General features: G+C 36.9%; 1 protein-coding gene and 1 non-coding gene across 3 annotated transcripts in view; one reads left to right on the top strand and one right to left on the bottom strand.

Annotated features, from left to right (window-relative positions):
* SHPRH (SNF2 histone linker PHD RING helicase) overlaps positions 1 to 15,014 on the top strand; it is an 85,596-nt gene extending 70,582 nt beyond the window's left edge. For both annotated transcript variants that reach the window (XM_055134501.1, XM_055134502.1), the window contains exons 26-30: positions 4,778 to 4,870; positions 6,503 to 6,589; positions 7,273 to 7,451; positions 9,264 to 9,344; positions 11,067 to 15,014. In XM_055134501.1, the coding sequence (XP_054990476.1) occupies positions 4,778 to 4,870; positions 6,503 to 6,589; positions 7,273 to 7,451; positions 9,264 to 9,344; positions 11,067 to 11,175 (549 nt within the window). In that variant the 3' untranslated portion in view covers positions 11,176 to 15,014. The remainder of the gene's footprint in view (positions 1 to 4,777; positions 4,871 to 6,502; positions 6,590 to 7,272; positions 7,452 to 9,263; positions 9,345 to 11,066) is intronic.
* Positions 15,015 to 15,964: 950 nt separating this feature from the next.
* Positions 15,965 to 16,131, bottom strand: LOC129404665 (small nucleolar RNA SNORA23). The gene has a single exon (XR_008630035.1). It is a non-coding gene; the product is annotated as a small nucleolar RNA SNORA23 (small nucleolar RNA).
* Between the last annotated feature and the right edge of the window lie 336 nt (positions 16,132 to 16,467).

Genomic DNA, 16,467 nt, shown 5'->3' with positions numbered 1-16,467 from the left:
CACACTAGGCCTTCGGTGATTGGTTTTGAGGAATCTTAGTAAAAACCACACGTTGATCACAGAAGCACAGTTGAATAAATTTCTGGAAAGTTGAAAAATCTATCAGAAAAGACAGAACTTCAGATGAGGACAGCAGTTTTGTGTTATTTCTCATCCCATGAACTGTATGTATGCACCTTTGTATGATTCAGCTGTTAATTAATTCAGCTGTGCGGTAAGTTAAACTGAGGCTTCCAATGTATCTGTCTTGAGAATATTCAGACTCCATTAATCACCAGCATAAGGATAAATAATACATACTTTTTTTCTATCTTTCGTAGCCTTTTTAAAAGTCTCTTCTAACCACACACACACACACACACACACACACACACACACACACACAATATCTATCCTCTTCTTTCGGTTTTAAACGAGTTAATGTTGCTTTTTACAAGTAATGAGCACATGGAATAATTCTCTTAGAAACTAGCATGTTTCACCCCAATTCTTTTAATTTTTTTATTTCATAAGTTAGTTCACAATATGATTGCATTTAATATTCAAACACCCATCCCACCACCATTATGCCTCCCCACCACCAAATTCAAGATGTTTCCATCTCAAGCCCCAATTCCTGTCCCAAAACAACAACCAGAATAATATATTTCATATTGTCTGTTATGAAGAACTGCTAAACATGCTAACAAAGAAGTGTTCATGTAGGAAACTGTGAAGATTGTTCTATTTTGGCAGGAGCCTCTAAGACATTCTATAGGATATCACTAACATCTTGTTAAAGTTCGGGTGATGTGAGCTTTGGTGTGTGTGTGTGTGTGTATATATATATATATATATATGAGCTATTTTTGGTGTGTATACATGTATATATATGTGAGCTTTGGTGTGTATATATATGTATGTATGTATATATATGTGTGTATATATATATTTATACCAAAGCTCACACATCTTCAGATATATATTTATCTGAAGATGTGTATATATGCGTATATATATTTCCCTCTAATTTGTTGCCTATTACCTGAACCCCATCAGATGTGATGTGGTAATTATGGAGAATGGGTAGGGAGAGTCTTATGATGACTGCGCGGTCCAGGAATGTGTTTACTCATATGTGAGGCTCAGCCCCAGTGTGTGGGGAACGGTCTTGAGCATGGCGGCAGTTGGGTTGTGGAGCTTTTTGGCTGCCAGAGCTGGGTCCCTTGGGATGGGGAGGTCTCTCAGCACCCCCTCTGGGTGCCCCGTGTGAAACAGCCTGGCGTGGAGTCCAGTGTCATGGTTATGGGGGCCTCATTTTATACCTCCTTCGGGGAGAAGCAGCCATGGGATCTGGTGGTGGCTGATGACGAGATTATCTGGCACCAGCAGTGACTTAAGGAAGTGACCCCTGGGTCGCCAGAGACTGGGGAAGCAGGCAGAGGATCTCTGCTACTAGTCCTGTGGAGCCCAGAATCCAAGGTCACAAAGTTCCTCGTTAGCTGGGTTTCATAGAACTTCACTCATGAGTGAGGCTTGGCCCAAGGGTGTGTTACCTCAATTCTTTATCTGAGACTGAAACATTGAAAGTCATATAGTATGCATAGTGCACATTAAGATGATAAAATAATGCATTAAATTAGTCATTTGTTTGCCAGATTTTAGTGTTAACCCTTTATGGTTTTCATCTTTTTGTCTAGTCTAACAGGTATTATTGTGGACTTTGTAACAATTGAGTATATCTTTCTCTCTTGATACAACTAATAATAGTTGTCACTGGGGCGTATAGTAAAGTTGTGGGGTTGTGTGTGTGTGTGTGTGTGTGTGTGTGTGTGTGTGTGTGTGTGTGTGTTTGTTCGCCTTTGGGCAGAAAGGGGGACCTGCCTCCCCCCATTCCAAGAAAACCTAGTGCTTCCAGCCCTAGCGCTTCCTAGCGCTGACTGTTCTAGGAGATTCAGAGGCATCATGTTCTATTTCAGTACATTCTTATTGGATAATTAAGTAAATGACTTTAATAATCGCTTAAAATGTTGAAGGGGCCTAATGAGAGGGGGGAATGCCGAGGAAAATTTGCCATATCTCTTCACTTTCATTGGCTTTGCTCTTTTAAACACAATATGATCTTATCTCTGTTATTAGGGACTTTACCTTTGCATTTGGAAGTAAGCATTCACAAGGAAGAGCTTAATATAATAAGAATCTGTTTTAATGATTTTGCCAACTTTATTAACCTCGCATTTAATGGCTAGATGAAAAATGGGAATGAGGTCGTACAGCCCTCTGGTTGCTGACTTATTTTAACACTGGAGCCAATGATTTTATTATATAATAGTTAATAAAATTTGCGCAGAGCCTGCTTTGTGTTAAATCAAAACCCCTTGTGTTTCCTGTGTTAGTCACTCTCCCTAGAGGAAAAAGCCAAAAGTGAGAAATAATTATAAGTAAGGCTTGGTTAGCTTTTTCCATAGATCATTCTGATTATGAAAAAATGGGGGGGGATTTGTAGGGAGTTTATTTTAGTATATTTCAACCTTTCTTATTGTTTTACTAAGAATGCTAGGAATTGAAAGGCCTAAATGTAAATCCTAAAACATATTTCAAAATACTATTTACAATGGGTTGTGTTAGGTCTGAGGTGATACAAAAGTAAAATGATTCGGTCCTTGTTTTCAGAAAACAACTGCTGAGTGATAAATATATTATATTGAGATGTGATATAATATATGAAATTATACTGCATAATCCCATATCGGAGTAGTTAAGGAGAAAACCATCTTTTTCCCAATAAAATTGCTCATACTTTCCTTATGAAATATTTCAAATGTCAATTACAGAAAAGTCTAGTAGTATCTTAATTCTGTGAATAACTACATAGGAAAAAATCCCTTTGATTTCCATTTTGTTGAGAATACCTCATCACCAAGTATTGAATCTTGGTGAATATTTTGTCTACCTTTCTAAAGATGATCATGTGGGTTTTATATTTCCTTTTATTAATGTGGTTAACTGAGATTGATGTATATTGAGCCATCCTTGCATCCCTTGGATAAGCCCCATTTGTTTAATAATCTATGATGCATTGTAATGTTGTATTCATTTTGCTAGGATTTTGTTGATCTCTGTATCAGGTTCATTGGGGATATTAATGTGAAATTTTTTCTTTAATGATGTCTTTGTCAGCTTTTGCTATCAAAATAGGTTTCCTCTTAGGGCCAAGCGATAGTGAAGCAGTTAGGGTTCTTGCCTTGCATGCAATTGACCCAGGTTCCATTCCTTGCACCCTGTATGGTCCACTGAGTCCTCCAGGGGTGATCCCTGAGTTCAGAGCCAGGAGGAGTAAATCCTGAACACCACTAGTGTGTGGCCCAAAAAACAAAACTTTTTAAAAACAACTTTTTTGGTCTCATAAAAATTGTTTAGGAAGTTTCTTGGTTATTTTTTCTACTTTCTGGAAGAGCTTAAGTAGACCATGAGTAGGTCCTATTCAGAGGTTTCAGAGAACTCACTAGTTAACCCGTTGACCTCAGTCTTTTGTTCTTGTGGAGATTTTTTTAATTACTATTTCAGCTTCCTTGATAGTAATACTCAGGTTTTCTGCTTCCTCCTGACTCAGTCTTGGGAAAGTGTAAGCCTCTAGAAATTAATCTATTTTTTTTTCCTAGATTCTCCGTAAAGTTGGTCTCTTTACTTCTGAAATATATTGATTTGGGGTGGGGGGGGGCGGTGGAGCGATAGCACAGCGGGTAGTGCGTTTGCCCAGGTTCGAATCCAAGCATCCCATATGGTCCCCTGAGCACCACCAGGAGTAATTCCTGAGTGCAGAGCCAGGAGTAAGTAACCCCTGCTGTGCATTGCCGGGTGTGACCCAAATATAAATATATATATATATATATATATATATATATATAGATTTTTTTTTTCAATAATTTAGGATCATTGAAATGTATTTGTCATCCGGAGCATTGAGGTGGCGGCGGTGTGTTCCCAAGCAGTGTTCTGGGAGCACCACTAGCAATTCTCAGCACACGGGGCCAGCAATTGAATGCAAGGGAAGAGAAAGATCTTAATTGATCTAGTTTTAGAATTTGTGTTCGTTGACTTTCCTTCTTATGTAGGGTCGAACCAACTGCTCTTACTCAGTTCCCTCTTTCTGTCCATCTAGAAGAAAAGAGGTGTTTGGGTCATAGTTTTCCCCGTGAGACATGCAGCCAAGCTGACCTTTAGGTCTCTAGACTTGTCCAAAGTAACCAGACCGGAACCAAGTTGTTCTGAACTGTGGCGTTTGGAAGGGATCTTTCAGGACTAGCATCAATTGGCCAACTGATGAAAAGAAATGCTCTGATCTTTTGCTTTTTGTGGTTAGCGTTCTAGATTAGAGTGTAGCATAAAAGGCTCTTGTTGTCTTTTTAACTTGTAGTAAGAAATGGTTTAGTAAATCAGTTTGAGAGTAATCCTAGTATTTCAGTGGAAAATATTTTTGAAAGTCAAGTCTTGCAGGGAACATGGGTTTTTCTGAGTAACTATATATTATTTTCCCATTTTCTCTTGTTATAATTTTGCTCTTAAGATATTATAGACTATAAAAGGACTTTAACTTTCTATGAAATATTATCAAAAACCTGTATAAAGAAGAATGAATGTAAACTTTGGACTGGATTTTATTAAGAGAACTTGACGAGGGGACCTCCTTTGTATAGTTTTTCATGCACATATAGTTTGATATTAAGTATTTTGTATTCACTTTACTATTAACCAGATTTCATTTAGTAGTAATATGCTTTCTGCTTTGTATTAAAAGGGTAGTCATTCTACAAAAGTGGAGGCCGTGGTCAGAACTCTGATGAGAATCCAGCGCAGAGACCCAGGGGCTAAAGCACTTGTTTTCTCAACGGTATAGTCTACATTTTCATTCTCACTATTCCTAAGCTCGACTCATTGTCTCTATAATCAATTTATGGCTGAAAACTAATTTTAATGTATATCACAGTGTAGTTAAAATGTAGCATTTCATGTTAGATACTCTTCCATATCTGTATAATGAAATTATTTTTGTGTTTCGTTCCACTTTTAGTATATGTGCTGCTGAAGTGAGCACAAATTATTTTTGGTTTGGGGCCACACTCAGGGCTTACCCCTAACTCTGTGCTCAGGGATGGCTCCTAGTGGTGCTCTGGAGACAAAATGTGGTACCACAGTTCAAGCGGGGTCAGCTGCATGCAAGGCAATTCCGTGCCTGATGTCCTATCTCTCCTGACCCAGTGGAATTATTTTTAGAAAAATTTCATGCTGCTCCACAAAACAACACCTTTAGATACATCTCGCATTTCTAAACTAATTTTATGTATGGATTTTCTTACATTGATATTTTAAAAATGAGATCCAGAGTATTTGTTTTGTGGCCAACCTGGGCTCGACCACGCCGAGCATCCCACATGGTTCCTGAGCACCGACAGCAGCACAGAGCTTGGAGTAACCTCTGAGCAGCGCTGGATGTGCCCCCCCAAAAAAAATTTTTTTTCTTTTAATGGGAATTTCTAACCTTGATATCTTATTTCACAAATAAAATTGTTTTTACAATTGTGGATAAAAATTAGTTTTGTTTCTGTTTTTTTACACTTCTGCCTAAAGTCTTAATTTTTAATTAGACACCATGATTTACAAAATTGTTCATAATAACATCATTTCAGGCATACAGTGTTGCAATACCAGTCACACCTCCACTGTCTCTGGGGTCCCTGCCGTCCCTTAGCCTGACCTGTTGGCAGGTATAGAACAAAATCATTTCATACTGCTTGCTCCAACAAAACTTTAAAAAATGGCAAATGTAATTAGCAGAAGATAAACCAACAAGTAGTGATTGATTCCTATACAATTAAACCTATGTAAATAAATACAAATCACTTAATAATTTACAGAACTAAGTTTTCAACTCTGACAACTAAAACATATTGCATTAAATTTGTACTTGAACATTATTGCAGTATTGTTATAATATTGTCTTTCTGTTATAATTATGTCTTCCCTGTCATAAATAAGGCTTCTTTTTTATATATACCATCACAGTATACCAGTAAGAACTCTATTTCTGTTATTTGTATTTATCTTGAGATCTCAGAAGAATTAATGTTTTCCAGCGTATATTCATTCAGCATTTAATTTAAAAAAAAAAAGAAAAGAAACCGCAGGACTGGCAGGCAAGGTGCTTGCCTTGCTTGCAGCCAACCCATGTTCAAGTCTTGGCACCATATATAGTTCCCCCAAGCCCTGCCCGGAGTGATATGTGAGCACAGAGCCAGAGGAGAGCCCTTCGCACAACTGTGTGTGGCCCAAAACCAAGTAAATTAGTTAATTAATTAATTAAATATATAGGCTTCCATTTCAGGATAGACATTAATAGCACTGAAGACTTCTTTTTTTTTTTTTTATTTATCTAAGTCTTAGTTACAAAAGTTATTTTGGTTTAATCCCTTTACAAATCCATCTTACATAAAAACTGAATAATTTTTTGTTTTATGTGTTTTAGTGGCAAGATGTATTAGATATTATTTCAAAAGCTCTCACTGACAACGACATGGAATTTGCACTTATCAGTCGTGTTAAGACATTCCAGGTATGTCTCAAAGATAATATTTGGTGTGTTTTGATAGTCAATTCAGTTGTATATTGGCACTGCTATAACTAGTGTTCTTATTCTTATTTTATAACTTATAAGTCACATAAACAGGGTTGGAGTTTTTGATTATAAAATTTACTTAAAGTAAAAAATACATATTTTCTATATATTTACACGTTCTATAGCGAGATGTTTTTATTCTTATAATATTAATTAGGAAAAGATGCTTTATACTTCTGGATTAAATTCTAATTATACCGCATCAAGGAAAACTGCATATGATCAAATTGTTCCTACATCACATTCAGAACAATGACAGATTAACATAAAAGACAATACATACACACAACATACAGCACACACGTGTGTAAACTAAAGAGATTCGTGTCTTGTACTCTAGCTCTTTCATTTTTCCTATAAGTTCAATTAGTTTTGATTTATATGTTGTCATGTATGTCTTGTAAGTCTTCTCTAAGTCTGTACTGTAAAAAAGAAGGTAACATACACATTTTATAAATCAAGTGCAACAGGTTTACTTCTAAAATTGATGATTTTATATGAAATTTTCTTAGTTACCACCTTTTGCAATAAACTATAGCATTAGGCATCTTTAAGTGAGCTTACAAAATACTGCTTTTATTAACTGCTTCAACTAAATTCAAATGCATTTTTTTTTCCAGGAGAATCTCTCAGCATTTAAACATGATCCTGAAATCAATATTTTGCTGCTGCCCCTGCACACAGGATCTAATGGATTAACCATTATTGAGGCAACTCACGTTCTCTTGGTGGAGCCTATATTGAACCCCGCCCATGAGCTGCAGGCCATAGGGAGGGTGCACCGAATTGGACAGACAAAGTAAGGGCGAAAATCAGCATCAGCTATATTTGCTTCATTTGTACAAATCAGCATTTCCATGTACTGTATGTGTTCATCATGTCCTGTGTTTAATTACTTCCTAATTTAAAATGCTTAAGACACTTCGAAGCTGAAGGTATCCTTAGTGACTTAATTGATTTTTATTATGTCAAGTAGGCTGTGGTTCAAAGTCTGCCTCCTGTAAATAAATAGCTCCTTCTAAAATTTATTACCCTTAGATAAGATAATCAACCCTTTAGGTCCACTCACAGAGCTTTAAGATTTAGATTCGTTTAAATACACAAATTTGGTAGTGAATATTATGTGGTGTGTACTAATTTTGTTCAAATATCAGAAAGGACAGTTATCCTGTATAAGTCAGATATATTGCCTACTAGATGTTGGATACCTTGAGTGTTTTGTGATATACATATATCCGTACTACGCACTCAGCAAAAATTGAGTATCTACTGTTTGTCAAGCATTCTGCTAGTGTCTGTTGTCCAAATTGAATAAGATGTAATCTGTTCACTAAGTACTTCGGGAACTTGTTGAAGTAGATGGTACAAAATAGAATAGCAGTAGCATGGTTCCAAAAGATGGGCTCAGTCCTTGTGCCCTATTGACTAAGAGTAAAGACTTTGTTAGGAAGAGCCTTGAAGAAGTAATTATTTTCAGCTGTACTAGAAAAAGAAGTACATAAACAATGTGATACATCTAAGAACAAATGATGCTTCCATTTTCATCAGGGAACAATGTTCATCACAAAAACACTATCAAAATATGACAAATAAATAATTATATAAGCTTGTAAAGTACTATCAAGTCATTCTGAGCATGATTTCTTCAGTCTTTTCTCTTCCTGGGGCTTCTTCTCAATCAAGAAATGCAGCACAAGCACGCAATGCCAGAACACACCAGACTCATTACCGGGTTGATTTGAATTAATTTTTAGTTGTTGTATATTCAGAAACCTTTAGCTATCACAAAACTTTTCACAACCCCCACATTCCATTCTAGTTCAAAGCCCACAGTTTTAAAAAGCTAGGATTTTAAATACAGTTGGGAATTTGGGGTGTGGGGTAGTTGTCTTATGTTTCTAAGCATTCATTTTTGTGTCTCCAGTATTTTTCTAAAGCATTTCAAATGTAAGACTATGGTCTAAAAAGACCATACAACACTACCCAAACATAATAGAAAAAATAAAAGGATCTTTTGATCCTTAACATTACTACCTGTGCCCACTTATCTAACCCTAATCACCATCCACTTTTTCTTGAGCCATAGCTGACCTTCTTGATTGGCTTCTCTGCCTTCTCTTTGGCTACCTAACAGTTTGTGTTCTGTATAGTAACCAGTGGAATCTCTGAAGTAGATCTGCTGTAAAGCAGATCAGGAATAAAAGCTGCTGGTAGCTTTGCATTATATCCACAACAAACTCTTGAGAATTCTGTATTGTTCTGCAAGCCACTCTGTGTTCTGGTCCCAGTACTCTTCCTGTTTCTCTTGATTCTCTTGATGGGCTGTGTGCCCATCAGTCAGGTTTTAACTCACCTCTGCTTCCTCATGGCATTAGTCGGACATGAAACTGTCTCTTTGATTGATTGATTTTGTTTCCCCTTATTAGAAAATTAGTTAATTGAGACTAAGCAATTTGTTTCATTCACTGCTGTCTCACCCTTACCCCATTCCATCACTTCGTTTGATTCATTTCACAATGGGTACCAGTTAACTGATGAATGTAACATGTAACAGGTGAAATCTGATTTGATTGAAGAATTTTTAAACTTGCTATTGTTCCATGCCTTCTAGACCAACTATTGTACACAGATTCTTAATTAAAGCAACTATAGAAGAAAGAATGCAGGCAATGCTGAAAACTGCTGAGAAAAGGTAGGTAACAGTTACAAGTCAGTGGCAGTCATTTTCTTATTTTCCTATAGGTATGTTGAGTTTGAAATTTATTTAGGTCACCATAAGATAAAATGCTCAATACTTACACACAATGGATGTTTAAGATGTTACAATTTTTACTTTAAAATTTTTTACTAGGGGTCAGACAATAGTACAGCAGATAAGGTCTTGCATGCAGTCAACCAGGTTGAAACTCGGGCGTTCCATATGGTCCTCCAAGCACCCTCAGGAGTAATTCCTGAGTATTTAAAAAAATAATAATAATTTTTTAAATGAAACGTACATTTTTGCATGACCTAAAGCTTCAATATTATACCCATAAAAAGAGTACTTATATTTCTACTTAAGTATAGTGTCATTTGTGATTCAGTACTCACATGCATACATGTAGCGAGAAATTCAAAATACAAATGATAATTTTGGTTTTGATTCCAAAAACAATCTATTGGCAGCAACCAAAAGCACCTTGATATTTTTTTTTAAGATAATGTTTTATTAAAGCAACAATAAACTTTGGGTAAACAATATTATGAGCAGCCTTTATGTTTAAAACTTAGCTTTAAAACCATAAAATTTCCTAATTCATGCCATAATTTGTTCTGAATCACTTTAGAAATATAAACCAGTTTTTACCAATCTTTGTAAGATGGGTATGATTAGACAGTGCACACAAAGAGATTTTTTTGGGGGGAGGGTCACACCCAGAGATGCTCAGGAGTTACTCCTGGCTATGCACTAAGGAATTACTCCTTGCGGTGCTTGGGGGACCATATGGGATGCCGGGGATCGAACCCGGGTCGGCCACATGCAAGGCAAACGCCCTACCCACTGTGCTATCGCTCCGGCCCCACAAAGAGATTCTTAATACCAGAGCAGTAGTCCAGCAGGTTGCATGCCTGCCTTGCACGTGGCTGACCCGGGTTCCATCTCTGGCATCCCATGTGGTCCCCCAGTCACCACCAGTACTAATTCTTAAGTACAGAGTAAGCCCTGTGTACTACCAGGTGTGGCCCAAAAACAAAAAAGAGAGAGAGATTCTTAGATTGTGTATGTAATATCATTGTGCATGTAGCAAACAGTTTGAACCAGAAATTTCCTTCCATTTTGTGGTTTGTGGTAAAAAGGCTACCACCACAAGGGTTTTTTTTGCCTCAGACATGAAAGCATTTTTTGATGTTGTTTCTATGTGTAATAGAAATCAATTGAACTTTAATTTTTTTAATTAAATTGCAATTAAGAATGTTATTAGTTCTCTTAACAAGAAGTTAACTTCATATAAGAAGGTAATTTTTGAAGTAAGAGCCTTTGTAGCAGTTGGTAGGTAATTTAGTTTCTTTGATTAATTGTACTTAAGAAAAAACATTTTATGACAGTGCCTGAAAGCAATTTTGACAAAATATAGTCCCGTTTCCCAACTAGAGGATTTTTTTTTTAATAACTCAATTACAGAAACTTAGGGGCAAGTAGTTTATTACATTATAAGAAATAGGGACCACAGTAATAGTACAGCGTGTGGGGTGCTTGCCTTACACGTGGTCTGCCTGGGTTCAGTCCCCAGCCATATGGTCCCCTGAGCGTCACCGGATGTGACCCAGAAACAGAAAGAAAAGACACAGTGCTCGTAAGTCTATTTTACTGAAAATGAGAAGCATGTAAAACACTAATTTATTTCTGACTGTGCTCTCTTGGAAAATTCTGCAGTCATAAAAAATCAGCAGTGAAGAATACAGAGGCCTCCGTGTTGACCGTGGCTGACCTGGCAGACCTGTTCACCAAAGAGCCGGAAGATCTGGATCTGGATCTTGACTGAAGTACTCTTGACTCAGTCCACATGCTTAAATGTATTTTTAAAAGTTTCATAGCTTGTAGATCAAAACTTAAGTTTTAAAAATGTCATAGATGTCAGTAAATAGTGTTCTCCATATTTTTGAGTTTTAAAGTATCCTAATAGTTACTGAATCCTTTTTTAGTGTGCTCTTTCCAAAAGCTCTCCTAAGATTTTCAATTTTTCGCTCCTAATAAAACACTTATTTTTGTTCCAAAGAAAATATCTGCTGAGGGAAATGAGAGGTAATGTGTGCTTGAAGTAAGATCACTTGTGGAAGAATTGGACTAAGAGAGAAACTAGTTTCTAGTTTTATATGTCCTGGTATATTCAACCAACATAGGTCTCATTTTTGGAAATAACTTCAAGTCTCTTTATCTGTTTTGTCAATATCTTGTTTCAGTATTAAATAAATGGCGAATTTTATTAACTCCTAATTATTTGAGTAAGTTTAAACTATAACTGCATACTTAACTAATTTTATGGTAACATGATTCCTAATAAGAATATATAGGTGATTATTTTCTATGTCTCGCTTCTAAAAATCAAAATGCTAAACATTTCATATTTCATATGTTAAGTAATGTCAGTGTCAGCAGTTAACTCAGTAGCATTTCAAGTGTATCAATTTTTACCTTTAACTTACCTATAATCTCTAATTTTAACATTTATTGTTTTATGGTTGATGTATCTGTAAATACTGTGATTTTTATAATTTAAGCTTTTATCATAACGATATGGCAGGTTTTTTTTTTAAACCTTTCTTTTACTTATATCTTCTATTCTTTTTTCTTTTCCGTGTTTTGGTATAATTAAACATTTCATGACTATTATCTAAATATTTTATAAGAGTTTGTTGTTTTATCCTTTTGTGCTTCCCTCAAGGACTAGTTTGTTGATCTTTGGAACCAGAGAAGGTCATTTTAACATAAGCAAATAGTTGCAAGTGATACCATTTCTTCTTCTATGAAGAATTAATAAACGTAAATTGCTAGTTCAGGAGTAGCTTATTATATCCTTGTGTTCTTGTTTTGTTTCCTTTGAGTCTTCAGATTTAAATGACCCTCAGGACTCATTAGCTCCTACTTAGCTGCCCAGAAAACTGTAATAGAAATATCCCCAGGATCACATTTGTCCGTGAGGCTTTGGTGCTTAGTTAAGGTGCATTTTCTTATTCTAGGTTTGTAGGGTGATATCGTTCAATTGAAGAAAACACACACATTTTTGGTGCTTATTCTTCAGTTGAAAGATGATGTGTTTTGATTCTTTTGTATAAAATTAAAGACAATTATTATTTTTGTAGCTCTTTGCACATTATGAAGAGCTTTCCTGTGCATTCGTGTGTATAGTTGGCCCGTGATTCCTGTAAAGCTCATGCACTGAGTTTCATTCCTGTTTTCGAAGTTCAGAAATCTTGAGACACATAACAAGTCAACAGTGGCGCCCACGTCCTCTAGATCTAAATCTTGTGTTCATTCACAAAATCAAGTGTTAATGCCGAGGTTCAGAAGGCCAGCAGTGGTTATAATTTAATTTTCTTTTTAAGCTAATTTCAGGAATAAAATGTGATGTTTCCAATTTTGTAAAAAGAATAAAGCATAAATATACATTGGAGAAAAAGTGCTCTCATTTATTTATACCATCAATTATATGTTTTAGTGGAAATTGAAATTGGGAGATTGGTTGGACTTCTGAGCTGTATAATTTATAGTGTACTTTTTTGTTGGGGGCTTTGGTGGGGTAGTTGATCTTTCAACAAATGCTGTCAAATGTTCAAATCAAGGGTTTTCAACCTTTCTAAACGTGTGGGCACCAGTCCGTAGACCCATGGTTGTGAAGCACTGGGTTAAGCAGCCAGTAGTGAAAAGCTACTAATTCAGACTGGAGTATTCCATATTGGTAGACATTTGCAGCTTCTCCCCTCCTGTTTATGATCTCAGCAGAATGATCTGTGCATTTATTTTAGTCCCAGACCTTTGTGCCACTTTAAAAATGACAAAAGTTCCTTACATGATAATTCACCTTGTAAATACTTTTATAATCAACCCAATAGTTATCACAGTGCTTAGAGATTGAATTTAGCAATGCAAGATTGTTCTCCGTCCAGGCTGTCAAGCTATGCTTCCAAGTAGACAGAGGAAGAAGTTATGTTTTTAATCTCCTGCTTTCATTTACTAATTCTCCCAGGATTTAGTGTACTTGCTTGCTTTCTTTTTTATCTAAAGTCACCTTTGAGAAATGCAAAAAAACACCTCTGATAAAGCCCTCAGGCTTGGTGAAACAGTAAAAACTGCCCTCCAGTTTTTCTTCGCATGAGCAAAATACAGTAACAATGCTATCATAATTTTTAACTGGCATATTAATTATCAAAATGAAATGTCATTAAAATAGGACAATATAACCAATGCATTTTAATATGGTTTGTTCTAATAAAGGAATTTTAATGTTCAGTAATATTTTTTTCAAAATGGGATTAATTATATTTTGTAAAATTTACAAGAACATCTGTGTAACTGTTACATTTTGAAACCCACATAGGATGCTATCACATGTATGTAAGGCCTGAATAAGTACCTCTTGCAAACCTTAAAGGAAAACTAGTACGTACTGAGCACTGCCTCTGAGTTATAGAACAGATCATACTATATACAAAAAATGTATTTCATTACATAATCATCACACCCTGTTTTATTTTTCATCTAAAAATTGATTTATTATACCTTTCCTTGCATAATTGCAGACAGGTTAGTAATTATTTTTTAGTAATACTGGCATAGTTCTTTTCTTAGAGTTTGACATAATGGTTGCATCCCACTTTGGTGGGGAGGGGACAGGATTGGCATATAATCTGTAACAACAATGTAAGACTTGGCAGGGACCAGAGTTGCTCTCACTGGGTTTCCCTTGCCTTTGGTCAGCCGTCAAGGGACATGCCTTTCTTCTCTTTGAAGATCCCACACTATCCCTGAGTCCTATTCCAGTATTTATTACCAGTGACTCTTAGACTGATTTTGTTTGTTGAACATTTCTTTTGTTCTGTAGCTTGGGCTTTTTTTCTTTTTCCTTGCAAGGAGAAAATAAAATGTAACCTCTGTAATCTGTGTGATGATTCTTTATATAGGTGGTGATTGTTGTAAAATTGTTTAGTAGCGTGTTTTTCTTCCTATCAGTGAGTGACCAACCCCTTTCTTAAAGTTCTTCCTCTCCAAACCTCTTAGTTTTCTTTGTCTTTCAGTAAACCTGAATTTACAATCTCCCCCTTACAGAATCCAGTTGAGCAGCAGTTTTGCCCAAGGACGGATTTTCCTGTGGGATCTCTGTTGATCTGTGTCTTGTATGCCAGCACAGTTCTGATCACTGACCCCTTCAGTGCCTTAAGGAGCAAATATTCGTGCCCAGATTTTATTAAAAATGTAGTTTCTCTTCACTTTATTAATCATTTACTTGGGGTATAACTACTGAGATCACCCACATTTATTTTCTTTCAAGACCAGTTATTTTAAATTCACGTCATCTCTTAATCTGTACTCAGAACTCAAAAGGCAACATCACACCACTTCCATCTCCCGGCTTGCTTATAATCAAGTGCCACATCAACACTTTGGTGTTTTCTTTCAGATGCCTCGTAAATATTTTCATTGAGAGCATTATTGCCTGTTGATCTTGTCATGTATATTTTCCTTTGACTCTCGTAGACCAACGTCTTCCTTGGTAAATGCAGACCTGTTTTAAAAAGGAATGTATTTTAGTATATTAGTGCCTGATCTTGCTTTGTTGTATTCAGAATGTTTATAAATGATTAGCTATTAAACTGTTAAAGCATTGTTGTAGAGTGTTGTGTTTATTTTAAATCTCCTTAAAGCATTTTGCTCTTTTAATTTTGTAATTGATAATGAAGTTACTGCTTCTAGTCCACAACTGACCTTTTCTATTCTACACTCAACATTCTCTGTCCCAGCATATGATATGCTTTACATGTACGTGTGACTGTCATTCCTGTTAAATTGTTAACAGTGGCTCAGTCACACAAACATCTAATATACACAGTGAATTGTATTTAAAGGGTGGTCTTTTACGCATATAGCGAAAGATAAACAAGTTTACTTAAATGGCTTGGTCTTTCAAGATTAAGGTAAAGTTCCTCGCTAAGTAAGCCACTTTTTAATACTTCTTTCTTTCTTTCATTTCTTTTTATATCCTTGGTTTTGAAATGATGCTTAGGTGTTTGACTGTAGCTTATTCACAGCTTATTGACTGTTATGTAAAGGGGTACTTAGAACATCCTCATTGTTCAGAACTAGAGCTAAAGGCTCTTAACCGAGGAATGGCCTTCTCAAAGGAGTTTGATTGGGGAGCCCCCTCCTGACTATATGCAGTTTGCCGTTCTCTGGAGACAGTTCACTCTATAACAGCCCTCACTATCACTGTCATCCCGTTGCTCATCAATTTGTTCGAGCGGGCACCAGTAACGTCTCTCATTGAGAGACTTATTGTTACTGTTTTTGGCATATCCAATACGCACGGGTAGCTTGCCAGGCTCTGCCATGTGGGCTCCATACTCTTGGTAGCTTGCCGGGCTCTCCAAGAGGACCAGAGGAATCGAACACCGGTCGGACGCGTGAAAGGCGGACGCCCAACCGCTGTGCTATAACAGCCCGAACTAATATAATATTTATAAACAAAAGTTCTTTCAGGTTGTCAATAATTCCAGTGCATGTTAATAGATTCCTGAGACCCAAAGCTTTGACATCCACTGCCATAGCATTCTTTAGTTTTCTCCGTGGGAATTTGAAGGCTGGCCTGTGGTAGTTATGTCCACAGAAACAGCACTACAGTGACCCCAGTTTATTCTCTGGCTACATGAGGTTCGTGTGGGTAGCAGACCTGAATGCAGAGCAGACACTGCTGTTAGCTGCAGGTGTCTCTTGCCCCCGAGCCTGGCTGTCTTCACCAGGGCCCCTTATAGAGGGGGTGGGTTGAGTTTCCCTCCCTGCCCCAAGCAGAGCCCCCACAGCCAAAGACCTCCAAAACCCAGCTGCAGCCATGCTCAAGGCCCCTCTCCTTACATTCGGATGAGCCTCACATGAAAGAACTGGCAGAGGAACCCAGGTGTGTGGGACCCAGGGCTGAGATCTCCAAGCCTGCACGGAGAGGGACTGGACCTCATCCGCCCAGATCCCCCATTTTCCAGTAGCTAGGCAGTCATACCCAGAAACTGCCCACGGTGCTGTGTAATCCCATCAATGGCCAGTATCCAGAGACTATAAAACTAAGCTC

The sequence above is a fragment of the Sorex araneus genome, chromosome 4 (genome assembly GCF_027595985.1).
Source record: "Sorex araneus isolate mSorAra2 chromosome 4, mSorAra2.pri, whole genome shotgun sequence".
Classification (NCBI taxonomy): domain Eukaryota; kingdom Metazoa; phylum Chordata; class Mammalia; order Eulipotyphla; family Soricidae; genus Sorex; species Sorex araneus.
This window is presented reverse-complemented; position numbering and strand designations above follow the sequence as displayed.